Source organism: Bufo gargarizans, chromosome 5 (genome assembly GCF_014858855.1).
Source record: "Bufo gargarizans isolate SCDJY-AF-19 chromosome 5, ASM1485885v1, whole genome shotgun sequence".
Taxonomy (NCBI): domain Eukaryota; kingdom Metazoa; phylum Chordata; class Amphibia; order Anura; family Bufonidae; genus Bufo; species Bufo gargarizans.
This window is the reverse complement of record NC_058084.1, coordinates 11,380,156-11,408,096: the sequence shown is the minus strand read 5'-3', so window position 1 is coordinate 11,408,096 and position 27,941 is coordinate 11,380,156. Positions and strand designations below refer to the sequence as shown.

The window sequence follows — 27,941 nt, the reverse complement described above, 5'->3', positions numbered from 1 at the left end:
TGAGAGGCCATGCCTATCTATCCAAAAGGATAGATCAACCTCCCTCCCCTCTACATTGATTGTGCTCTCCCCTCTCTTTAGAGCCTCCAGAAGACGCCGCTGCAAAACGCCGTCCCCAGAGCCAGAGGACAAGGAGGGTCCCCTACTCACCCCGGCTGTGACAGTAGCAAAACTGCGCACAGGGGCTGCCACAGCCGGGGGGGCAACCGGACCAGGTTCCACACCCTCCCCGCTTACCAAAGACCCTCCACCACCCACTTCCATATCTTCCATCCCCAAACCAGCCTTACTTACAACAGATTCTGCGACCTCCCTTCCTTCCCTCCTAACACCATTCACTCCACCATCCAAACCCCCAGACATATTTTTATTAAAAATAATTTTCTGCCCCCCACCTGCTCCCTCACTCATACTGGCTGAACCGGTGTGTTTTGGTGTAATTATTGGTACCTCAGCATCACTGGGCCCTGGGGTCGGAGCTGCCCCCAAAAGACAGACCACAGCCCCAACCCCACTTTTATCATTGCCCTCCGCTTCCTCAGTACTACCATTTACAACTTTTGGGCGCCGCTGATCCATTACCGGGCGCCGCTGATCCAAACGCTGCTGATCTGTTCTTTCATGGCGCCGCTCATCTGGACCAGCAGCGCCAATACAAAACAAAGGCTTTGGCCTCAGTTCTTGACCTTCATTGGGAGGCGTAACCGTCATAGCTCCGACAGCTCCTTCATGCCTCTGCTGGCCCGAGGGAACAGCGTCATCAGCGGTTGGAGCCATCGGAGCTCCTCCTCCCATCAGGGAGCAAACTCCAGCGCCAGAGATTTTTCTCTCATCCTCCGCAGTAACCTTCCTGTCCGGCTTTTCAGCCGGTGTCGCACCAGCTCCATCCCCGTTACTGCAAACAGAGATGGAGCTCACCACCATATCGGATACCTCGCTCTCCCCTCTCTCCTGCACCGAGTCCACTGCAGGACACGGGCTGGGCTGAGAAGAGGGGCTAATACAGTGAGCCGGCCCTGCGGTCGACCCGGGGGTCCCAGGGAGGGGGGTGTATACATATCTTACCTGCTCCTGGAGCTTGGTCTTCTTAGCCTTTTTCTTTCCTTCCCCAGGCGTCTCCGGTGGCAACTCATCACCAAAGCATAAGTCCTGGAAACGCACTGGGGACTCCAGGAGCTGGATCTCCTCCACTAGGGCCCCTCCCGGGCCGCAGGTCTCATACTCATCCCCCGAGCCGCAGCTGGGTGACCTTGCTATTTGGCGTGCAGGGGGCCCACTGTACGGAATCTGCTCCTGCAGGCTGCCAGGTGGATCTTGCTGGTCATCATCATCATCCTCCTCCTGCACGACTGGTTCCTTCTCCACCTGGCTGTCAGGCTGCTGCCCCATCTGCCCCTTCTCCTCCGCCATCTTCCGAAAACGTTCCTCGTTTAGGAGTTTTTCCTTAAACGGGCCGCTTTTATCTCGGAGTACAGTCCGCCTTTGCTCAATCTCGCCAATGTCAGCTTGTAGCTGCTTTATTTGGCTCTCCAGCCCCTGCTTCTTCCTCTTTGGGGCCACTCCAACACAAGACCTCAAGCCGCGCAGCTCCTCCCGGAGCCTCCTCAGGGTCTTAGTCGCGTCTTCGTACTCACGGAGGTGGCTCATGACCCGGGATCCGTAGGTGGAAATGGACTCCCGGGCCCTCAGTACGCCCCAGCCTTCCTCCTCAAGATCTGCTTCACCTCCGTGAACACTCGGCTTTTGCTGGGCCCCGGAAGGGCCACTCTCACCCATGCTGGCATTCGGGTCCTCCTTAGCGGATCCAGCCTTGTGGCTCTTCCTACTACCCTCAGACTCAGGGGAGACAGAAGCCACATTACTGCGACTCCTGCCAGATCTTCTTACCCCTGAGTCCTCCATGCAGGCCAAACGCTGGCTTCTCCTGTCCCCTGAAGGCCTGCCGCTGGGAACAGGAGCCTGGGGCTTGCTTCCCTCGCTCATGCCTGAGAACCCACTCTCCCCCTGGGGAGGAGAGAGCCGGCCTCAGGTGGATAGATTTTCCTCCAAACGCTCAGGAGCAGCAGCAGCAGCAGCAGCTACACACAGCCACAGGCGACCACACCCACAGGTAATCGCAGCTCAGGAACAGCTGGTCCAGAGCTGCACTCACTATTCTGCTGGTGCAGTCACTGTGTACATACATTACATTACTTATCCTGTACTGATCCTGAGTTACATCCTGTATTATACTCCAGAGCTGCACTCACTATTCTGCTGGTGCAGTCACTGTGTACATACATTACTTATCCTGTACTGATCCTGAGTTACATCCTGCATTATACTCCAGAGCTGCACTCACTATTCTGCTGGTGCAGTCACTGTGTACATACATTACTTATCCTGTATTGGTCCTGACTGGATAATGTCAGACTGTACAGGGACCCCCCCCCCCACACACACACACACACACTGGTAATACTCAGCTGGACATTGTCAGGAGAGGGGACGGATCCTCTAGCGACATAACAAGTGTTCATTTAACATTAATTCCAGATTATATTAGTCGTAGCAAATATTCTGCACTAGACATGGTCTGTAAAGTCTGCCGTACGGCCCCTAATGGTTGATTTACTTCCCATTTATGTAAGCCGTATGGACCTCCGTGACAGAACAGAAGTGTTTGTCTACTTTCCATTTTATGTTTTCTAGAAGATTTATATCGGATGGTTTGAAAAATTGCTACACAAATATGGAAGCCACTAGAGATCTGCACTACATCATTTGGATTTAGCATTGCCATCTGCTTAATAGCAGTAAATTGGCTACACAGGCACTTCTAATGGGCCATTCCCAGACCTGACAGATGCCGTTGCGTTAACATGTCAAGGCTTGAGACCTGTCGTGAGGCTGTAGGTTATACTGCAAGGTTGTAAAAAAAAAAAAAAAATTAAAGGAAATTAAAAAATGACTTAACCAGATTGACTTTGAATACTAGTTCCCTTCGTTGTCTGAGCAGAGTGTTGGCTTGATCGTTTCTGTATGTTGGTCACTTGTGTAGACAAGGGGTGTATGTGACATACATTTGGTCCAATGGAGACAGAGGGCCCAGTCCTTATTTGACCCTTACACCCCTCATGTAGAGCTCTACCGACCAGAAGAACTGCATTGCTTGAAAATAAGATGGTGGGGATTTGGGGTTGTGTCATTGCATGGTGGTGGAAGAGGAAATCTCCAAGCTTTTTGGTGTTTTTTTCAGAATTTGATCCTTAGGATAGGTCACCAATATTAAAATCCTAGACAACCCCTTTATGGTTATGAACATACTGTATGGCAGAATTACAGAAGTTGGGCAGGACAGCTGATGGAAAAAAATATTCAACCTGTAAATGTCCAGTGCAAAAAAAAATAAAAAATCATGATACTTTGGAGAGAAAATATACCGTAAACGGGGATATAGCCTGAAAGACTTTTTGTAGATATTGCAAACTGAAAAAAAAAAAAAAGAATTTTTGAAAGGGTTGCAATATAGTGTAAGTTACATTATTTAAAATCTTAAAGGTGCTTGTCCAGGATTTTTTTTAAATTATTTTTGAATTTCCCATTCAGTGGTACCCGTGAAAAGATCTATACATCCCTGCTCCCCGCCAGCCCATTCCGACACTTTGTCTTCAAGGCTGTCCTCACTGGACTTCTGGGCCCACCTGTCAACTTCTGAAAGAATGTGGCTGCAGCCAATGACTATCCTCAAGGGTGACCTGTCCCCAAGTGGCGCAATACCCAGCAGCGCCGTTCTGCTTGGGGGCAGTGCTGAGGCTAGTCATTGGTTGCAGCTGGACCCATCTGTTAGGAAGTTGATTGACTGGGAACAAAAGAATAGAGAAGAGAGCTCGGGGGCTCTAATAGAGCAGCAGGGAGACAGTAAGTATAGATCTCTTCACAGGTACCCCTAGGTTTGGGTGGGGGAGTTTAAAAACATATTGGACAAGTAAGTGTCCCTTAGTGACTCAAAAGCATGTTCAGCAGACTTCATCACCCTCCTTTAAGGGGTTTACCCACTAAGTAAGAACATTTATCACCTATTCACTAATCTGGGTCCCTGTTAGTCCTCAACACCTGACCTTAGTTAGCAGAAGCTTGAATGGAACAGTAGTTAAATATGCTTAGGGTACTTTCACACTTGCGTTTTTCTTTTCCGGCATAGAGTTCCGTCCTAGGGGCTCTATACCGGAAAAGAACCGATCAGCTATATCCGCATGCATTCTGAATGGAGAGCAATCCGTTCAGGATGTCTTCAGTTCAGTCTTTTTGACTGATCAGGCAAAAGATAAAACCACAGCACACTACGGTATTATCTCTGGCCAAAAAAACATTTTTTACCATAGGAATGTATTTGTGCCGGATCCGCTATTCAATATACCGGAATGCTGGATCCGTCCCATGCGCAGACCGAAAAAAATGTTAAAAAAAAATAAATGCCGGATCCGTTTTTACGGATGACACCGGAAAGATGGATCCGGCATTTCAATGCATTTTTCTGACTGATCAGGCATTTTTAAGACTGATCAGGATCCTGATCAGTCTTACAAATGCCATCAGTTGGCATACGTTTTGCCGGATCCGGCAGGCAGTCCCAGCGACGGAACTGCTTGCCGGATCACTCTGCCGCAAGTGTGAAAGTAGCCCTTACTGCTTCTACAGTCAAAGTCTAGGACTGATGCAGACAACACAGAGGTGCAGACCTGAATGATTAGACGCAATCAACTATCTGTTGGGTCAGTTATGTCCTTTATGGGGTAAACGCCTTTCATATTACAAACCGGATTCCAAAAAAGTTGGGACACTATACAAATCGTGAATAAAAACTGAATGCAATGATGTGGAGGTGCCAACTTCTAATATTTTATTCAGAATAGAACATAAATCACGGAACAAAAGTTTAAACTGAGAAAATGTACAATTTTAAGGGAAAAATATGTTGAATCAGAATTTCATGGTGTCAACAAATCCCCAAAAAGTTGGGACAAGGCCATTTTCACCACTGTGTGGCATCTCTCCTTCTTCTTACAACACTCAACAGACGTCTGGGGACCAAGGAGACCAGTTTCTCAAGTTTCGAAATAGGAATGCTCTCCCATTCTTGTCTAATACAGGCCTCTAACTGTTCAATCGTCTTGGGCCTTCTTTGTTGCACCTTCCTCTTTATGATGCGCCAAATGTTCTCTATAGGTGAAAGATCTGGACTGCAGACTGGCCATTTCAGTACCCGGATCCTTCTCCTACGCAGCCATGATGTTGTGATTGATGCAGAATGTGGTCTGGCATTATCTTGTTGAAAAATGCAGGGTCTTCCCTGAAAGAGATGACGTCTGGATGGGAGCATATGTTGTTCTAGAACCTGAATATATTTTTCTGCATTGATGGTGCCTTTCCAGACATGCAAGCTGCCCATGCCACACGCACTCATGCAACCCCATACCATCAGAGATGCAGGCTTCTGAACTGAGCGTTGATAACAACTTGGGTTGTCCTTGTCCTCTTTGGTCCGGATGACATGGCGTCCCAGATTTCCAAAGAGAACTTCGAATCGTGACTCGTCTGACCACAGAACAGTCTTCCATTTTGCCACACTCCATTTTAAATGATCCCTGGCCCAGTGAAAACGCCTGAGCTTGTGGATCTTGCTTAGAAATGGCTTCTTCTTTGCACTGTAGAGTTTCAGCTGGCAACGGCGGATGGCACGGTGGATTGTGTTCACTGACAATGGTTTCTGGAAGTATTCCTGAGCCCATTCTGTGATTTCCTTTACAGTAGCATTCCTGTTTGTGGTGCAGTGTCGTCTAAGGGCCCGGAGATCACGGGCATCCAGTATGGTTTTACGGCCTTGACCCTTACGCACAGAGATTGTTCCAGATTCTCTGAATCTTCGGACGATGTTATGCACAGTTGATGATGATAGATGCAAAGTCTTTGCAATTTTTCGCTGGGTAACACCTTTCTGATATTGCTCCACTATCTTTCTGCGCAACATTGTGGGAATTGGTGATCCTCTACCCATCTTGGCTTCTGAGAGACACTGCCACTCTGAGAAGCTCTTTTTATACCCAATCATGTTGCCAATTGACCTAATTAGTGTTAATTGGTCTTGCAGCTCTTCGTTATGCTCAAATTTACTTTTTCCAGCCTCTTATTGCTACTTGTCCCAACTTTTTGGGGATTTGTTGACACCGTGAAAATTTGAATCAACATATTTTTCCTTTAAAATGATACATTTACTCGGATTAAACATTTGATCTGTCATCTACGCTCTATTACAAATAAAATATTGACATTTGCCATCTCCACATCATTGCATTCAGTTTTTATTCACAATTTGTTTAGTGTCCCAATTTTTTGGGAATCCGGTTTGTAGAATAAAGCTTGTAAAGAAGAGTTTGCATTCTGTATTAATTCTTCTGCCTGTACTGGGAATGGATGACTGAACTCTAAATGTACCCGTAATAAGGCATTATTATATTAATGTCATCCTAGCATTGCCCATCTCATTTTCTTTGCTGTCACTTAGTTATGCCTACTGTTCATACCTATAGGCTTCTTGCAATAAATTACACTCATTGACAAAAAATTCAAAATAATAATAAACACACACCAGGTAGACATTTCAAATTGCTGCACAACTCGGCATGCAGTTATATCTCAGGCACATAATTAAATGATTACAGGTGTGGTCTGATGAGACAGTGGTTCTTGCCATGAGAGCATAAAAATGCTTCCCCACACCCTATAAATAAAAAGGCTCTCAGAGGCTACTTTTTGGTTGTGAACATCTTGGTGAGTGATCGTTGATGGTTAGACATGCCTCTACGACACATTTAAGGACTTTATTTCCAGTTGACAGACTTTGAGAGGGGCACATCATTCGACTGAGAAAAGCAGGATGGTCATTTCAATAAATTGCCCACCATCTAGGCCATTCTGACCCAACTATTTGGAAGTGGTTACGTGAGGACACACGCGTGGACTCTGGGCAGCCCAGACAGACCGCCAACAGAGAAAATCGCTTGCAAGCACGATTGTTGACGAGCACGAGCAACTCCCACAGTTTCATTGTCCACTATCCAGACACACGTGGCACCTTCATTACACACCCCTGTCTCTGCCCGGACAATTTCCATGCACCTAGAAGAAAATGGAGGTCTCACGATGCTTATTACATGTCCAAGCCACCATCACCTTTGTTTGCAGTGGTGTCATAAATTAAAAATCTGGACTACTATGCACTGGAGTTGTATCGTCTTTAGTGACAAATCTTGATTCTGTTTGGGATCAAGCAATGGTCGTGTTAGAGTATGGAGGTCTCGTGCTGAGCGTGTCAATCCTGGCTTTGCTCTGGAGCAACACGCTGCCCCAACTGCTGGAGTGATGGTCTGCAGGGCCATCACATATGACGGTCATCCCTAGTAGTGATACCAGGAACACTAATAGCTCAGTGATATGTTGAGGACATCCTGCCGCCACATGCGTTGCCTTTCGTGCAGGGCTCCAACTGGCATTTTTTAGCAGGATAATGCTCGCCCACACACAGCAAGGGTTTCCAAGGAATGTCTCCTCCAGATTACACCACTTCCTTGGTTGCCGGTCTCCAGATCTATCACCAATCCAGCCTTTATAGTACCAGCTGGGACACCAGCTTCAGCAACCTACGAAGTGCAGGATCTACAGGCCCAGCTGTAACATCTGTTGGCCAATGTACCACAGAATACCATATAGAACCTGTATGCCTCCATGTCCAACTATACGTATCTAATCTTGTTTCCATCCAGGCTAGAGGCAGCCAGCAGGGTCCTTGAGCCTCATTTCTTTTGTACAGTTTTCCCCTATAAACTTCCCCTTCCACTCTAATATTGTAATCACTTACATTTATCATCATTACAGTCACTCATAGAAAATTTCATTTGATTTCCTTCTTGTTGCAGAATTTTCGGGGTCAATAAATATATATACAGATGTAGTATGGTTAACACACAAACTCTTAACTCAAATTTCTTAAATCGCGTTATCTTGAAACAAATGCCATTGAAAAGCAATTGAAGGTGTTTGCTTAACACACTTAGTTTAGATAATACATCTCATAAAGCATGAGTGTTAACTCTACTACATCCGTACTAGTACACAAAGTGTAGTTTCAATGTAATTTTTAGCATTTTTTTCCCCATACCATAGATAATATATATAAAAAAAAAAAATATATATTCCTTTAAAAAGGGGTTCTCTGGTTTCATAATATTATTTTTCAGCTTCCCAGAGTACCCCAAATATTGCAAATTTTTACCCGTACCTGTTTTTCAGCAGTTCCCTTCTACTGTGCTCAGCATCACTACACCCTGGCAGGAAGTTTACTTGCAGAATTTCCTGTTTTCAGCAGCTTCCTGCTGAGTTTTCTAACCAGTCCCAGCATGCTTTACTCTGTAAATTGTCTCGGGTCTTGCTCTGCCTGCCACACTGTTCTCTCTGCAGTTGTCATGCTCCTTACACCTCTCCTCTCTATGTTAGCAAGGTGGAGCAAAGCCTGAGAAACATTACAGAACAAAGCATGCTTGCAATGGTGATATGAAAACAGGAAGTTCTGCATGTCAACATCCTGCCAGGATGCAGTGATGCTGAGAACAGGGGAATGAAAATGCTGAAATGAAAAATATGGGGCAAAATGATGCAGTGTTTGGGGTAATGTGGGCAGATAAATACAATTTCATTATGAAACCCGAGAAGCCCTTTAATACATGTCTTTGGTTTTGGATTCACTTTTGGCAGAAACAGAGCACTAAAACTGATATGTGAACACGATTGCTTGAATGATGTACAGTACTATATATGGAGGACTTGATTGTTTACTTTTTTGTTTCAGCACGGGAGATTATTATGATTATGGACATGGGCTTGGAGAAGACTCTTATGACTCTTATGGTAAGTAAATGCAAATTACACCTGTGTAGTACAAATGGCAGTAGTGGCATCATCAATGGGCTGTGCAAACTGGTTGTGGAGGCCAAAAAAAAACACTAGAAATTCTCAAAAACATTATCTTCTCGAAGAGTTTGCTTATTGACCAATGAAGCATCCTCCTATAGGTGGCACTAATGAGATAATGATGTTTATGCATATTTTCTTCAGACTTAAATGGTTTATCCAAATATTTCCAAGTGGACTATCCTTAGAATTGGCCATCACAGTCTGATCGGCAGGGGTACGACACCTAGCACCCCTGCCAAACAGCTGTTCTGCAGTAGCTCTGGTGCTGGAACTACACAGCTTCATCCATTGTGCAGTGAACTGAGCTGGTTACTTTAGAGCTACTCCCATTCACTTTAAATTGAACAGTGCTGCAGTAACCAGCTCCATCCACTGCAGAATGAGCAGAGCTGTGTAATGCTAGCTCTGAGTTCTGGCGCTGTCTGACCATTGCTGATCAGATACGTATGGCCTATCCTGAGGACAGATTATCACTAGGGTTGAACACCTAGACCAATGTCTAAAGCACAAAATTTAGAGAGGGGAGTAGATAACTATTTTTTTTTCTTTTGTCTATTGTCCTCTATTTGTTTAATATTCAGTTTTTATTCTTTTTATATAAGTTTCCCAGGGAGATAACAAATCAGATAGCAGGCCAGTGAATAATAGGGCATAACATTGCGTTGTATTCAGTAACACATGTAGGATACTTCAACACACAGTGCCAAGAATGGAGCTAACAGTGAAAAAAAAAAAACATGCTTTTATTTTTACAAAAATAGCCATTTTTTTTCTTATTGTCAAGAGCAAATTCAGAACTTTCATTTAAAGAGCATTTGTTAACATGATCAACCCTATTAAACCCTATTAAGCATGCTGCCTGGTAGGGTTATTTATGCTAATTAAAACAATACCTTTATGTCTGTAGGTAGAACCATTGCCGAGATATCAGCGTTTTTAGCAAATAAGCTGGTTTGCTGGTTTCTCTCTGTAACTTTCCTTCATTCCTTGATTTAAGAGAGCGAGGCAATAAAGCAAGGGAACAAAGTAGAGAAAGTAGTGCCCAGCCCAGAGGGGTGTTACACAAGTAGTGCTTCAAGGGCTTCGACCAGCCCCTTGGTGCTTAAACCAGAAGATATCTTGGCAACTGTTTTATCTACAGACATATTAAAGTTTGTGTTTTGACAGCATGATCAACTCTACCAGGCAGCATGCCCATTTTAATAGGGTTTATCATGATAAAAGATCTATAATGGACTATGTAGGTGCGAATGTCAAAGTTGCAAAACTAACCTTTACTTGGTTAAAGTGTTGATGATGACTTTGTGTACAATAAAAATCAGTTTTCTTGCAGGTAAAATTCTATTATCCATTCATTAGTTACAGTATCTACAGTAGGACAATGGTCCAAAAAGAATATACAAATATACAATTACAATATAAATGGTCACCAGTGACCTAAGAGTCCTATTAGACCCCATGATTTTCGGGCCATTTATCGGGAGTAAGAATTCATAGGAACGCCCGTCCCCAATAATTACCTAATATAATCAAGCAGCCGACAAGCCATCTTTCATCAGGATTATCGGCAGCCCATCTCCCTGTGAAATCATGGATGTGCTGCCAATAATCAACAGGACTAGATAAGGTAGGAATTACATTCAGTTTTCATCAGTCTGTGTAGTCTGGCCTGTGCAAACGAGCGCCAATGGATGTATTATCCTCAATCAGAGCTTGTGCTGCCTGAACATTGCAGTGTGTAATAAAGGCTCGACTATGAAGAGCACATAGATTTGTAGGATAATTGTGTTAACACCAAATCATTCATGAGAGCAGTAGTGGTAAACGTTTCCTAAATTGTTTTTGTATTGTTATTTTGCTTTTTATAACTTGAAGGGGTTGTTATCTAGTGTCGGACTAAGGTTTCTTGCACCCTCCAGAGGGTTATTCTTGAAGACCAGCTAGTACACTATATCATCAATAAATTAGTTTTGAATCAAAGAAATAGACCCTAGTGGCAAGCGATTGTCCCAGTCTCCTGGATCTTTGGGGCCCATTATGGTAAAAGAGCCTAGGCCCACTGGAGGATCCTCTGGTGGGCCAGCCTAACCCTGTTGTCATTGATGAAAGGCTTTTAAAGAAAGATCAGAGGCATCAAAGTATTACATAGTTGACAATTGATATGAATAGGCGGCATGTAACCCCATCGTCCATATGTGGGCTGATGATATTTACACTGGAAAAATACAGCTGGTCCCTAGATGTTGAAGGTGGTGTTTTTAGACAATATGCTCATGCAGCAACCTCTTTAGGTATTTTTTTTTTTACAGTTTACAAAAATAGATCCCTAAGTAAGAGTGGCTCCACTCCAAGAGATCTGGCCTCAGGTAATGGCCAGCATGTAACACTGCATAATTTACATATAGGCTGGTGCTGTTCCTTCTGCAAAAAAACAACTGATCCCCCAAGGTTCCAGACACTGTTTTTAGAAAAGGTGTTTTCTTCATGAGACAACTTGCTTTAAGTATTCTTATTTAAATTGTACAAAAAATTGTTAACATTGACTTTTCTTTCTCAAAAATAAGGCTAATACAGAACAAACTATGAAACAATTTGATTACTTTTTTAGGACAAGATGATTGGGCTAATTCCCGACACAAGGCTGTTTCCTCAAGAGCCACAAAAGGAGCATACAGAGATCAACCATTTGCAAGATACTGATTGTACAGTCTGACGTGAATTATGCCCTCTTCTCCAGCCCTGTTTGCTGTTCAAAGTAATTTTTTTCTATGAACGCTCATTAACTTTTTATTAAAACCGTTCTAAACGTGAATGAATGGATGGACTGAAACTAAACTGTTTCTTTTTTAATTTTTTTTTTTTTAATTTTTGGTTTCTTTACCATTTGAAAGACCAAATGAACAAAACAATTGTAAACCAACCTTGTTTATACAGTAGTCTGTATTTGAAAATAGGTGGTCAAAAGGATGAATTTAACTTTTAACTAGTGTTAAACCAGTTAGATCGACTAAACATGTTAATCTATTCGTTAACATAACGTAACCTTTTATTTTAAAGGGTTTTGACAAACTTAAGTTCTATCGCCTTTATTTTAACTATTTGCTACTTTTTTTTCCTCTTGTAAATCTGCATAAATGAAAAGAAAAAAATCACTAATGGAAATAATGTGGTATCTTTTTGTAACGAGTCTTGAAATGTACTGTAGTGTTGAGCAAAGTTTACTGTTGCTTAATACTAATAAACTTTTGAAAGAAAAAAAGTGTGTGTGAAAAGGTAATTTTCTGCGCTATTTTTTGTAAAAACTAAATAAATAGGGAATATTCTTAACATTGACATTTCTAAAAGGTTCATACTAAACACTGTACTGTCTTAAAATTTGGTCTAAAATTAAAACCTACATTCACATCATCGCTTTAGGTTTAAAGGCTGTATAAATGGTATTGATCTGCTTAACAACCATATTAAAATAATGTATTTAAAATGGTTTTTAAATTAGATTTTGAGTTTTCTGGTAAAATGTGAAGTTTTCATTTTGTTGAGCATTTTTTCACTAGTGCAACTTTGGAATTTATAAGAATTTTGATTCCTTAATGAGAACTTCGTACCATGATGGGAGCAATTAGCACAAAGCTTTTAAAGACTTTCTGACATGACTAAGTGAGGTCGCTTTCATCCGTGGCAGAGGATGTGTAACCCTTAAAACGATCTTCATTTGCAAAGGTAAATAAATCAAATAAGATTTTAATATTCATTAATTTCTCTTTAATAAAAACAATAAAAAACAGGTGCACTACAAACTAGAAAGTTTCATTTTTGTGACTTTAAGGCCCCTAAATGACCATTTTAAACTTTTATTTTTTTATCTAATTACATTAAAAAAATCTTCAGTGTTCTCCTTAAAACCATCTGTAAAATTTCATAATTAGCTATTTGAAAAATTATTTTGTCTATAAACTTTAGTAATCAACGGAGTTAAAGTTAACGTCTAAATTTACAAATTCTATCTTCTGTCATACTGCTTAAAATAATGCTCATGAACATGAATGTTTTTTTTTTTTTTTCATTTTTTAATACATTTTAATCCATTTATTTTTTTCTCAGGAAGCAGGTAAAATATAGAAGAAAAGGACTGAAACTAATGGGCCTTTTGAATTTTAGGTGAGTGTGTGAGTCTTTGTAACTTTATTAGGCAATTTTTCAGTATGGTGATGTGTCTTACTTTTGTGTTGACTTTGGCCAACTATTGCTTATTGTATGGGCGTCAACATGATGGCAAAACAGTCTAATCACTAGATAAAACAAGTGAAATATGCTTAATTTTCTTTGTCCTTTGCAAGTGGATACATTTCCTATCACTGAGCCATTTTTCCCTCAATTAAGCCTAAAATATTTCAGACTTCATAAAATAATATGGGGGAAATATGGCCTCATATCAGTAAAGTAGGTGATGGAAATTTCTAATGTCGGTCACCTCTTCTGAATACACTTGAAATAGAAAGTTGTTAAAGGTGTTGGCCACTTTTTGGCTAATTGTGACTAATGTGTTTGTAAGATGACTACATGGCACCTACTAATGTAACCTTTGGTATTCTGTGCCATTTTCCATATTTCATAAGCCATGTCCTCATGTTAGGCAAATCTTCTGTGCTGTCCGCATAGAGGCTCTGTCCATAAGATGACTACTGATCAGAGGGGGCATGTCGGTCTCCTCTATTCTTACACATTACTTCTGCACTTAACTCCCAATACAGATGCAGTATACTTGAATGGAGGCATCACATGGAAGTGATTTGCCTGTTCGCATGATCCTCCATCAGCAGCCATTTTATAGACAAGACCTCTTTGTGGACAAGGGTGAATACCTAAAGAAATATAGAAAATGGCACAAAATTTCAATAAAAGCTATATTAGTAAGTGCCATATATATCATCTTACATACACATTGGTCAACAGTAACCAAAATGTTGCCAACCCTTTTAAAGACAACCTCCAACAAAAACCTTTGAGTTGTATTTTAATAATGATGTAGTATTGAGTAGTGTTAGGGACTGAGGGGACTACTGAAGGGCCCAGGTCACGACACAATAATGAACCCCTCATACTGAATGCCAAATAGCATGTAGTGCTGTGCAGTCTATGGAAGATGTCCACAAAATACAAGCTGAATTGAACACTCTGAGTGATTGGCTGAACTTGGCAAATGAGGTTCAATGTGGATAAATGTAAAGTTCTGCATCTTGGTAGTATTAATCTCTGTGCATCATATGTCCTAGAGGATGTAACACTGGAAGATTCACTTATAGAGAAGGATTTGGGTGTCCTTGGAGATCGTAGATTACAGCATACAATGTCAATCAGCTGCTTCTATGGCTACCAGGAGATTTTTATGCGTTAAACGAAGCATGGACTCGCAGGACAGGGATGTAATATTACTACTTTACAAAGCGTTGGTGCGGCTTCATCTGGAATATACAGTTCAGTTCTGGGCACCAGTCCATAGAAAGGATGCTTTGGAACTGGAAAAAGTACAGAGGAGAGTGACTAAACTGATAAGGGGCATGGAGGGTCTTAGTTGTGAAGAAAGATTAAAATAATTTATTTAGTCTTGAGAAGAGACGTCTAAGGGGGACATGATGAACCTATACAAATATATAAATGGGCAATACAAAAAATGGTAAAAAATTTGTTCCATGTAAAATACCCTCAAAAGACAAGGAGGCACTGCCTCCGACTGGAGAGAAGAAGTTCAGTCTGACAGACATCAAGGCTTCTTTACTGTAAGAACTGAATTTGTGGAATAGACTTCCTCAGGACTTGGTCGCAACAGGAACAGTGGACAGTTTTAAAAAGGGCTTAGATGAATTATTAAAAGTAAATTACATTAATACTTATTAAAATGTGTAGAAGTCAGAGTCTCGCTTCCTTCTGGGAATTGCGTCCCCACCTATCCCTTGGTTAAACTTGATGGACTTATGTCTTTTTTTCAACCGTATTAACTATGTAACAATAAATATCCACCAAAAGACAACCATTTTAGTTGTAACATTACTACAATGTGTAAGTATACCCAAACTCTTCTAATAGATTTCTTGGTGGCACTTCTACCAGTCACTGGTTAATAGAAAACAGCTGTATTATGACTGTGTTATACTGAACGGGTAAATACAGTAGATAAATGTACCTCCAGTTATAAAGAAACTTTCTTTAAATCAATAGTACAGGTGAATATAAGTAACATTGTAATATATCTTATTAAAAATGCTTCTATCTGCTTTTTCAAGCCTGCTTTGCCCTTCCTTGCATTTAACATTGTTGACTGTGGGGAGGAGGCTGCTGCTGCTGCATGAAAGACACACAAACTGCAGTTTCTTAGCTCTGCCACACTTAGCACTTTTGACTCTACTATATCTAATAAGATAAGGCTCTAAAGCCTCATGCGCAGTGAAGTCGGCACTCGGCAGACGCGCCAACGGGCACTGACTGGAGCGGGCAAGGAGCACGGAGTCCCCCGGACATGTAAGAAGAACTGCTTTTGGGAAGTGGGAACAACTTAAAAAAATTAATAATAATAATGTTTGAATTAGCAAATATATAGCACTATATTCAAAATATTCGTGAATTAGTGAAGTGCTGATATTTGAGATTAAAATTTGCTATTCAAATATTCGCGCTCAACACTACTCTCCATATACTTTTGTGTGGGAAAATAGAGATGGACACATGATCTACTAGAGATAAGAGACTCTGTGAAGGGAAAAAGGAGTAAGGCACCCAGAGAAGCCCAGGAGGAAGCTCAATTCTTTAATAAGATATATTACAAAGTTTTCTGTATTAATCTGTACTACTCATTTCTGAAAATTTGTTTTATAACTGGAAGTACATTTTAAGTATGTTCCACTAGGGAAGAAGAAAATTTTGGAAATGTAAAACTTACTATTTGAATGCTAATTTGCATACCCTTTTCTCAGATGAGCATCTCATTGTGTATAGTGTAAGACTCTTTATGCCTACTAAGCGCTTTCCATAAGGACAAATGGTACCTTTCAGAACCCACTCTGCCATTTCAGTTATTCATTGTTTGTTTGAAAGGTTTCCTGCAATGTTTTTTTACTTGTTGCAACTTAGACCCGAGCTTTGTCTTGGTCCTCTGTTATGTATTTTTAGCCATTCCTCTGTGGATTTCTGGTATGTTTAGCATTATTGTCACGTTACAAGGTCTCTTTCAGGCATTATTCAGTTTTTCTAACAGATAGTGCTCACAGTATCCTCAAGCATCTTTTGATACAATGAAGGTGAACTGGTGATGGTGAACTATTCAGCTTCAAACGAGAACATCTCCATGATCACGTTTTACAATTGGTATCAGATTCTTCTTGTTGACAATCTGCTGATGAATTGGTTGATGCCAAATTCATGGTTTATGCCAAATAGTTTAGTGATCATCTTAAATCCTCTTCTAGACTAATAGACACCTGTTGCCTGCTATCTCAAATCTTCAGTGATCTTTGGTACCACAAATAAAGAAAACAAAGAGCAGACCAAACTAAATAGTCTGACCGCTATGCAATAGACTTCTATAACCATGAACTTGATATGGTCTCCTTATTCTACTATCCTTTTGCATAGCATTAAAAAATCTGTAACCTCACCTCCATCATTATATACTTAGACATCCTTACCTTATCAGATAACTATGTAGTTGTACTATGCAGCATCCTACAGTGGTACATAGAGAATCTATGTCTTCATTATTTGTAGGCACTCCTGGCGTTTCCAAACATAGTTGGGTCCATATATCAAAAAATATATTGCCAAGCCACTCAGCCCATCTTCATTAATGCAACTTGCTGTAAAGATATTTATTGTTTGAGTATATATCACAAATTAAAGTTCCATTTCAAGTACACACTGCTCATCACCGGGGAGAAGGCTTTTTATGAATTCAGTTTTTAGAATACCTTCATATCTAAAAATTTCCCGCGAGGCCGTCTGGCTGCTGCATTAGTTTGTATTATGTCAATTACATTTCGAGCACTTTTTCCACTAAGGCAGTGCTACTGTAGTAATATTATCAACGTTCTTAGTGTCATCTATTAAAAGCTTCAGCTCACTACATTCTTAGACCTTTCTAAGTTCAAAGACAAAAGTCCTTATATTAGGTTTTTTTTCGTTTTTTCTCTCCTAATCTTTATTGAATATCCACTTAAATAAAGTAACAGACAGGAAGAATTGACCATTAATCAATCAGATAATGTATACAACTAATAACTAACTTATATTAGGTTTTACATTCAGTATTGTGAAAAATCCTATTTAGAACTAGTGGGATTGGGTTGTAGCTAGAAAAGAAAATCCCAATGTACCATATCGCTTAAAGGAGCATTCCAACCAAACAGATCAATTTTGTAAGTAGTTAAATACCTAATAAGGGAGCCCTATTGGACCTCTACCCATTGGGAGTACAGAGGACTACTACATCTCATTTGAAGTTGACTGGAAGAGGTAGGATTGCCAGGAAGAGCCCTATCTCCAGCTAAGCAGTCCTCTGTAACTCCAGTAGAGTATAATCAAGAAATCTGTAAAAAAGCATTCCTTTCTAATAGGGGCCATTTAATATTACTTAATGTGGTTAGGGAACCCTCATCCTCCAAAAGGGTTGGGATGGTTCATAAGTATCAGGTGTGGGTCAGATTCTTGGGACTTCTGCAGATCAGCTCATTTAAGTGGCTGTAGCATTTCTTTAAGTGCCTCCTCCAAGTCATTGCTTACCAGGCACAGCTCCTCACTTTTAGTAATGGCTGAACTTAGTATTATACTCAGCCCATTAACTTGAGTTTTATTGCTGGACACAGACCTTTCAGTGTGGTGCCTCAGCCCTTTCGATCAGATGATCAGTGGGGGTCCGAATCGGAGTCAGAATCCCCATGATCCAGCTGATCAGAGGGCCCTGGCGCCATATCTTCATTGTTAACCATGCACAGCTGTGTACTGTTACTAGTTCTGTACCATGATTTTTACAGCTCAAGTAAATGGGTTAAAGGCAAGCCATCAGTTTTGCATTCCCAGTTAATCCCTTTAGCCCTAGTGTAATATAGTATGTAAGAAATATTTACATTTTTTTTTTTCTGTACTTTATATATCTCGGTAGCAGGGGACTTCAGCTTTCTATGGGCTCTGCCTGTGATGTATGTTTTGTAAAATAATTCAAAAGTTTAATCATGGAAAAATTTGACAGGGAAAGTTCCAATGTCATTTCTTAATATACATATGTATATATTTTTTTTCTGGCTTGATTTGATCTTCCCGGCTATGATGTGGTTTAATGAGACCTCATGAAGACACAGTGTGCTTTGGAAGGGCTAGGTTCTTGCATCCTTTTGATGTTGCATGAAAGTAACCTTATGCCACATATTTTCATGACATTCCATTGAATGTGTGCATATATTATCAGATTGCCGAGTACAGTAAATTACCAGTGCAATCTCAAGGCCTTTCACCTTCATCCCTTTTCTACCTTTTTGATTATGGTTGTTTGTAATTAAAATGTTTTACAAAGAATATGCGTTCCAACAGAAATTCTAAATGAATTGCTTGAAGGCACTAGAAAATACAGAACTATGAAGAAGTAGTCTCCCACTCCTTCTAGATGACCCTCATATTTTTCACACTTTTTAAATTTATTGTAATTTTTTATTTAATTCAGACATATAGGTGCATGAATTGTTTGTTTCAGGTCTTTCCATAGAATCTAAACCAACTTTTCTAAGCTTATCTACCGTAAAACATTTGTTTTTCCTTGGCCAATGAGATATTGAGTTGCCTTTGTGTTTTTCGTCATGGTCTTGGTGTGATATTTCATCTTCACCTAGTAGACTCTTGACCAGACGTTCCCTTTGAAAATTTTCTGGTACAGTGTAGAATCTATGGTTTCTTCCTTAAAGGCAAGTTTTGCAAGTTGCTTTAAAGGGGTATTCCCGTTGTTTGATATTATCCCCTATCCACAGCGCTGTACTCTGCTATCTCTGTAACTCCCATAAAAATGAATGGAGCGGCCACGAGCATGTGCAACCGGCTGCTCTATTCTTTTCAGGTGTCTACAGGGGGTACGGAGCCACCATTCTCGAGATCAGAGGGGGTCCCCCACAGATCTAATAGCTATCCTCTATCCTGTGGATAGGGTATAACTTGACCTGAATACCCATTTAAGGTTTTTTACTATAGAACCAAATCTACTCCATGCATGGCAATGCTTTTTGGATAGAATATGCGTGCCATAAAGAGGTACCATAAGGCAGTGCCCACAGCTAATGTAGAACTTTAGGGAATGTTTACAAGAGAACTCAAGTAAGTATCGGGGATGGACATGCTATATGTGCAACCTGTGTGGCTGCACAGGGACCCACTATAAAAGGGGCCCTAATTACGTGTAGGGAACTAAACCAATGAATTTCATTGGATTGTTGGGCAGACATAAGGTGGTGCTACATTCTGAGCTATTGGAGAGCAAGGGGCTCATATACAGCTTTTGCACAAGAGGCCCCTGCTGTGTCTGTCACTCTTTAATATGCCCAATAGAGCAAACTACGACCATCGAGATGGTCCCACAAATGTTCAAGTTTGTTCAAGTCTGGGGAATTGTGGGTCAAGGTAGTACATAATCTGCAAGGATGGATTCATACCCAAATCAGTTGAGGGTGCCTTCCACATGGATGAGCGGTCCCAGAGAATGCCACAAAACATTCCCCAGACCACCATAACCCTGCCACCACCAGCTTGTGTTCTTCCATCAATGGTTGCAGGGTGTTAGTTCACTGATGTTTCTTGCCTGACACGCCAACGTCCATCCATTCCATGAAGCATTAAACACGACTCATCGGAGAAGACAACTCTTTACCAATAAGTGGAGGTCCAATTCTGAAACTGCTGTGAAAATTGAAGCCTTTTATGCTGATGCAAATGTTTAGCAGAGGTGAAATGACCATGCATCTGCTTCGGAGCCCCATACGAAGTAAGGGTGACAGAACTGTTTTAGACACACATCGGTAAGCCCCCTGGTTCATTTTGATGATGAGCTGCTCCACCGTAGTGTGTCGGTCCGCTCTTGCGCACCATCATAGCAGACGTTCACCTCTCACATCAATGGCATGTGATGCTGCGTAATTTCCAGGACGCTTATTCGCAGTGGTGCCATTTGTCCACTTACAATACACTTTAACCACAGCAACATGTGAACAGTTCACAAACTGTGCAGTTCAGAAATACTGACACCCTTGTCCCGAAAACAAATAATCATCCCTTTTCACAACTCTGCCAGCTCACGACATGCAACTTTCTTCATGAGCTACACAGTCGACGTCAAAAGTAGGATAATGGTCATAATATTGTGACTCTTATGTGTACAAGGACAGTATGAGCGCATAGATTTCCATTGGTGCCATATTACGACCTATTCCACAAACATCCATCATATGGCTTTGCATAAGTTCTCTCTGTGATATCTGCTTTATCTTGCATGTTGAGCTCTAAGGTAGCTCTTCTCTGTGAAACCTCAATATGTGTAGCTTAGGTGAATGTGTCTTTTCCGTGTAATGGTATATGTAGATTATGCAGTGCTTTTTTTCTAAATTGTGAATTGTCTTACAATGGTCTATGGGGAAAAAAAGTCTGCTCCATCTGTATGATAAAGTATTTAAAAAGTTGTTCTATTATCCAAGTTCAATATGCTCTGATGTTTGAGTCAGATGGCAGAATAAAACTATTATAATGCTCCCCATGATGTCTTACACAATGCCACATTCAATGGAGGAATCAAAAAGGACAAGATTAGAGATGAGTAATACTCCAACTCAACTCTACAGTATGAAGTGCAAATGGGCTTGCTCACGAATCCTGCAAGTTGTTAACGTGGATTTATTTTATTAGTTGACCATTTAACACTTTGATTCCTGGATTTCTGATCTATGGGAGACATTGACTTGTTGACCTCGGAACAGCAAAAGGATCAGCAATATGTAGTAGATTCCAAACCCAAGTATTGTCTCCATCACACAGGGTCAGACTGACCAGATTAGTAGTCTATCCTCCAGTTGGTGGAGATAAGAAATTTAGCAACACCAGAATTTGGCTGATGGACACATCTGACAATATGTGGCCATATTTATTTTCTCTAGGAAAATGTAAGCTCTTATGTTGATCTACAGTCATCTTTAGCTTCCTTTGTCTGATATGGGAGAAATACAGTTTGAATGATGAAATATCCATAATGAAATATGCTCCTTGGCTCCTCATTAAAAACTATTTTTTTTACTTAAAAGGCACCTGTCAGCATGATCAGCCATATTATACCAGGTCCTGCTGATTAAAACAATACCTGTCTTATAAGAATTTTTTGTGGCGTTCCAGAGAAAAGAAGACTTTCATTCTCTATGCAAAGGAAGGCTTCAGTGTCCCAAGGGATGTGACTAGTAATGGAAAACTGAGAAGTGGACTGCCCTAGTGGCTAGGACTCACCCCCTCTGTGCATTGAAGCCTTTAGTTGCATAAAGAATAAGTATTTTTTCTTGGGAACGCCACAACCGATTTTCACAATACGGATATAATTTCCTCAGTAGGATCAACACTAACTGGCGGCATGTCCGGTTTAATAGGGCTGCCAGGTGCTCATTAAAGGAAATGTATCACCTATATTGTTTTACTAATTAACACCAAGGAGTGAAACATTTTATTTTTCTAATATTTTAATTTTTTAATTTTTATTTTCTGTATATGATTATGGGGGGAACCATCATATTTAACAGCAGCCACATGGATCATAGTCTAAAATCGACATGAGATGACTTACCGACATCTATGAGAGTTTTATAGACATGCTCTGTGACTTGTACAAAGGTCATTGTGCAGTGAGGAGTTACATATACTGTATAGCCTTGCCCAGCATGACGTAGTAGCTTTTATGAATGTAGGTCCCTGTGTTGTAAAGTTATGTCCCCCTATAATTTCTGTGCCATTCATGTCAATCACAAGGGACTTGCCACAGAGATGTACCTAGTCACTCCCCTTTTTTTGCCTGTTCTCGAGAGATCACTCTGCATCAGGCAGTGTCGAAGGATGGTGTGATGGGGATCATCACGAGGGGGTGAAACCTCCTCTTGCAAAAATGAGAAGTGTCTGGCCACTCTTTTGACTGATGTGTGGCACAGTAATTATGGGCAACGCTATATATGTAACTAATTTTTTTGACTTGGTGACAGATCCTAAATGGCTGAAGGTTGAAATGGCGATCTTATTAAAACGTAACTTTTAATTGATATCAGGATAGAAAAAAGTCCCTAAATATAAACAAAATAACAAATGAGTGCAAAAATTACACATGTAAAAACTGGTACGCGGTGGCACCTGAGAGTATAACCGGTTGTCCTACCGTAACCCAGGTGTCACCCGGTCGTTGTGGATGTTCAGAAGGTGTTCATCGTACTGAAAAGAAATTCTTAGTGGTAGGCACCAGACATGGATGACAGAGGGCTCTAAGTCCCTATTTCACCCTAGGATAGGGATACTGATTTGTCCCTGGTCTCTTAACCACTGAGCACTCGTCCTAAAAAGAACGACCCCGTCCGGAACCTTACCCTTACACTACTTGGTCCTGTTGTGCCCTAGTGCAGCTAATCCCTACATGCATGTTTCATGTACAAATCATCAGGGGAACTGTTGTGCAGTTGAGCAGGGCATGAATCACCTGGGATATTACTCCAAGTTTATTCTAACATTCACACTGGAGATATTCAAGTATAACAGAGTGAGTGGAGGACACTTACAAATAATGAGCCTCTGGTGTGGGATCCATTGTATATCAGGGCTGAAAACAGGCCTAAAGAGATGGGACCATATTTCAAGACAGGGAGGTCTGCTGATGTGCAGCTCCCTGTAGAACAGCTCCGCGGTATGTCCTGAGGTTATGACACCTGGGTTACGGTATCATTTGTTATTTTGTTTATATTTAGGGACTTTTTTCTATCCTGATATCAATTAAAAGTTATGTTTTAATAAGATCACCATTTCAACATTCAGCCATTTTTGATGACAGATCCTCTTTAAAGGTGCAGCCTTGTTTTAACTATTGGATAAGTTCAAGAGATAAGAAAAGTGTGAGTGAAAAAATTAAAATGTTCAAAATTGATATTATAACTGCGCTGAAAGTCACCAAGGATATGGACATTGTATTAAACACTAAAAGCCATTTCACATCAAAGTTATATTATATGCAGTATACAGTACATACCGGTGAGAATGATACATTGAAAGGAATGTGTAACCACTAGTGTTGATCGAGCACTTTGCAATGTTGGGGTGTTCTACTGAGCACAATGGAAGTTAATGGGAGAACCCCAGGCACCCCCTGCTCTGAAGAGGGGAGGGTGTCTGGACTCTAGTTCGGCTTAGGAGTCCCTGCTCTGACTCCATATATAAGTATGTCCATATGTGGAGTCAGTGCTTAGGGACACCTCAGTGTATTTAAATCTAATTTAGCCTGTATTTCAGAAAAGTTTCTGTCGGGATTCAAACTCGCAACCTTCTGTATTATATGCAAGGCTCTTAACCACTCCGCTATAATAGCTGCATAGCCAGTTACTTTAAAAAATAAAATAAAAATGAGACTTCTGCTGTACTGTACTTCTACTGAGACCTATACAGTAGAAGTCTCATATTATTATTATTATTATTATATTTTTTTTGTGTGACTGGCAATGCAGCTATATAGTGACTGGCAATGCAGCTATATAGTGAATGGTTAAAGTTCTAGGCTATGATGCAGAAGCTGTGAGTTCAAATCCTGTCACAAACTTTTTCAGATTTGTGGGGCTAACAACCTCAACCCTCTGCTGATTGACAATTTTTTCCAAAGCACAGTAGTAGAATAATATTAATAATATATTTATTTAGCACCAACATATTTCACAGCACTTTTCAATCAGAGGGTTCATGTACAAACAAAATCAGCAAACTAATCAATTAAAACAAGAGGAGTGAGGGTCCTGCTCACAGAAGCTTACAATCGATGAGAAACAGAGGTGACTCAAAAGGTACAAAGTGCTTGTTTTGTACAATGGTCCAGCCATCCTAACTAAATAGGGGAGTACCTATAACGCTGCATGAGCCAGTCACCAGCCAATTTCTGTGGATACTGTTGGATGAAAGGATCAGCTTCTAAGGAATAATGTTGAAGAAGAGTTAATGGAGAAGAGTTAAATTGGGCAATGTGGTAGGCCAAGAAAATCACAGAAAAAACTAAGATAGAAACATCCTGCACGATATGATATATAAATGTGCGGATGTGGTAGGCCACCCTAAAAAAGATATGGTTTTAGACTGTGGCTAAAATTGTGGGAGTTGGGCACTGTCATGATTGTCTGGACTAATGCACTCCAGAGAATTTGTGCAACTCGAAAGAGGTTTTGGAGAGGGGAGTGAGGTTCAGATGATGGAGGATGTTGGCCGTAAATCATTGGCAGAATTGTGAGCACAGAGTTTAAATTGAATCTTATACTGTATGAGTAACAGTGCAGTGACTGGCACAGGGAGGAGGCATTGAGGCAATGACTGGCACACGGTAGAGACATTGCTGCAGTGATGGGCACAGGTTGGAGGCATTGATGCAGTGATGGGCACAGGTTGGATGTATTGATGCAGTGATTAGCACAGGTTTGAGGCGTTGATGCAGTGATGGACACAGGTTGGAGGCGTTGATGCAGTGATGGGCACAGGTTGGAGGCGTTGATGCAGTGATGGGCACAGGTTGGAGGTGTTGATGCAGTGATGGGCACAGGTTGGAGGCGTTGATGCAGTGATGGGCACAGGTTGGAGGCGTTGATGCAGTGATGGGCACAGGTTGGAGGCGTTGATGCAGTGATGGGCACAGGTTGGAGGCGTTGATGCAATGATGGCCACAGGTTGGAGGCGTTGATGCAGTGATGGGCACAGTTTGGATGCATTGATACAGTGATGGGCACAGGTTGAAGGCATTGATGCAGTGACTGGCACAAGGTTGGAGGCATTGGAGTAGGGGGTTGAACAGATAGATGGGTGGCTGCTGGATTCAGATTGGAGAGGGGAGAGTTTAGTGAGGGGAGACCAATTTAATAATAGGTTACAGTTATCAAGGCAAGAATGGATCAAGAAGAAAGCTGCCAATCAACTTATAAATATCAAGAACCCCTTTGTCAATTACTAAACTTCAAATAAAGGCAAGGTTCATCAAATGAAAACATCAAGCAAAAGACTGAAATCAGTGTGACCATCACTACATAAATATATAGGACTCCTTCCTAATAGCTTTGTGATAGTCCTCAATATAAGTTCTGGGACTAGCTCTGTCTACCCCTCCTTCCACCATTGACAGCATTTTCCATAATCAGCGAAAAACAGAAGATTTAATTAAATTTTTCTTAGAAATTTGACCTGCTACAGTACACAAGATTCAATCATTTATTTCTCACCAACATATATGGTAACTATTCAAATAGGTTTTCAATTTTCAATCAGACGACTCTTTGGGAATTCATGAGATAATGAGGACTACAGGGGGTAATAAAGTGTGAATGAGCCAATCAAACCCTCAGACCAATCGCAGCCGAATAACCATATGGACCCAAATTACTAAATAAAAGAAACCTAAAAAGAATAATAGATTTGTCAACAGCAACTTAATGATGGTCTCCAGGCAACAACTATATATTGTTTAGTATATAAGAATGGCTGGTCTTATGCTATTAATGAGCCAATCGCACCCACCGACCATTCACAGCAGGGCTTCATTTATTTACCCAAAGTACCACGTAAAGAAAGCCATAATGAAGATGATAAATGTGTCAATAGCAGCTTGGTTATGGTTTCCAGGTAGCAAGTGGACAGCACACAATTAAACAAGGTTGGTTCATCAAGACATCCACTTGGCTAAATAAGGACTGGATGAAATCCCTGGCTGTTATCACCCGAGAAACTGCAGACAAATGTGGGATTTCTTGGTGCCCACTCAAATGAACGGGCAAATATGTTATGCATGTTCATGCCCAGACCTCCAGAGATGAATTGCACTTTATTTCATAAATTGCCAAGATAATTATGTTGTGCATGGCCAAAGCCAAGATAAAATATTGACATTGTTATTAAAAGGTCAATTACAATCCATTGGTTGAGCATGTTGTCATTAGTCATGATGCCATTGAAAACAAGTAGCTCCAAGAAAGGATCTTAACTTTTTTATACTTATTACTTTTTTTAAATTATATTATTACTGTGTGCTTACCAGACCTAATTTATTGCTTAACTATCTTTTCTCTCAATTCTGTGCTGGGAAATGTAAGATATTTGTTCTTTTATCGACCATTTCAGACTGTAGAGAGCCTGACTGCCGTGTTTTTTAATGGAATGACTGATGGAAAGTCTATAAGCCCCGACCCTGTGGGCACTGTTCTATGTGACAAATGTCCAGTGCTGAAAATCTCCAGCCCACTTGTCTGGTATTGCTACACTTTGAGAAGCCATAAACTGAAAGGGGTTCTCTGGGGCTTAAACATTGATGACCTATCCTCAAGGTTGGCCATGTATGTTCGATTGGTTAAGATTTGACCTCCTGCAGTTCTGCAAGCACTGAATATATACTCAAGATAGGTAATCAATATCTGATTGGCAGGGGTCCGACACGCTGCACCCCCACTAATCAACTGTTCCATGCAGTATCTAGCGCTGGAGTTAGCACTTTAGTGTGCCTGGAAGTACAGCACTGGAGGCTGCAGGGAACATATGATCGGTGGGGTTTTTGGACTTCCACCAGTAGTATATTGATAATCTATCATGGGGCACATGGAAAATCCCTCTTACCAAATTCAGCATTTCCATGATTGACTGCGACTGGTAAAGCAGATCAGTTTGATTCAAACAAGCTCTGTAATCCCTTCACGGTTGGTGGGGAAAGTAAATTGCACGATTGTACCAATAGAGGTGCTGTTTCTGGAAAAAGAAAAGCAGGGAAATCTGAGTTAAGAGGATTCCACTATTCTGGAACCATATCAATTAGCCAGAGCAGAAAGTGGCTGCAAAAATCCTCTATGAAGGACCTGGCGTACAAGTGGAATTCATGGATAGTCTGTATTGTCTCCTTTTGCATGTGGTGCCGCTGCAGAAAAATTGAAGACCTGCTGCCAATATCTTCAGAGATTACAGCCGATCACTAGGAGTCTAGAAGTACTGGGACACCCGTTGATCAATTTATCATGATGGATGTAGAGCACGGCCGTTAAATGTTATGTGATCCTTGTATATATCATATAGGAGCAAAGACCGGAATATCATACCTTACATATATTTAAAAGAGCCTTCATTTTATGAATTCCTAATGTTTTACCCATGTGCTTTATCTTTCAGGTCTTCTCATTCTACATCCTGCTCCGGCGGCTGCAGAACTGCTCAGTATTCACCAATGTGCCTACAAAGACTACATTGCTTGGAAACGATGCCTCATAATTTATTGTTAATATTTTCTTTCCTGTAGAGAAGATTTTCAGAAAAGTAAATTATCAATGAAAAACGGCTACAAGTGGTTTGTGTTCTAAAAACCAATAAATTCCTACTCTTCTGTATGTTTCCGGTTGGAAACAAAACTTTTTTGTGTTCTGGTCGATTTCTATATTTTCTGTATGAGCTCATTGCCTGGGTCTGGTGTTGCATACCTGTCCTGCGCCATGAAGAGAATCTGCCTCGTCTCTTCAAAGTTCCTCAGTTGAAGAATAATGCTGGTGTGTCACATATAGAAGGTGAATTAATATAGTTTTGAAAAATGGTAGCATGCGGTATATCAAAAATGTCACAAATGGCTAAAATGAAAGCATGGCAAGATGCAAATTCGAAACTGGCGACCAAAAGAGTGGAGGCACACT

The 27,941-nt window shown here is 40.9% G+C and overlaps 1 protein-coding gene across 4 annotated transcripts in view; it reads left to right on the top strand.

The window, feature by feature from the left end:
- Positions 1–27,613, top strand: part of KHDRBS3 (KH RNA binding domain containing, signal transduction associated 3) — a 103,128-nt gene extending 75,515 nt beyond the window's left edge. For 2 of the 4 annotated variants that reach the window (XM_044294581.1, XM_044294579.1), the window contains 4 exons: positions 8,885–8,943; positions 11,618–11,764; positions 13,111–13,167; positions 27,430–27,613. In XM_044294581.1, the coding sequence (XP_044150516.1) occupies positions 8,885–8,902 (18 nt within the window). In that variant the 3' untranslated portion in view covers positions 8,903–8,943; positions 11,618–11,764; positions 13,111–13,167; positions 27,430–27,613. Of the gene's footprint in view, positions 1–8,884; positions 8,944–11,617; positions 12,211–13,110; positions 13,168–27,429 lie in introns of those variants that run through there. The other 2 variants (XM_044294582.1, XM_044294580.1) reach the window with 2 other exon arrangements.
- Positions 27,614–27,941: the final 328 nt, after the last annotated feature.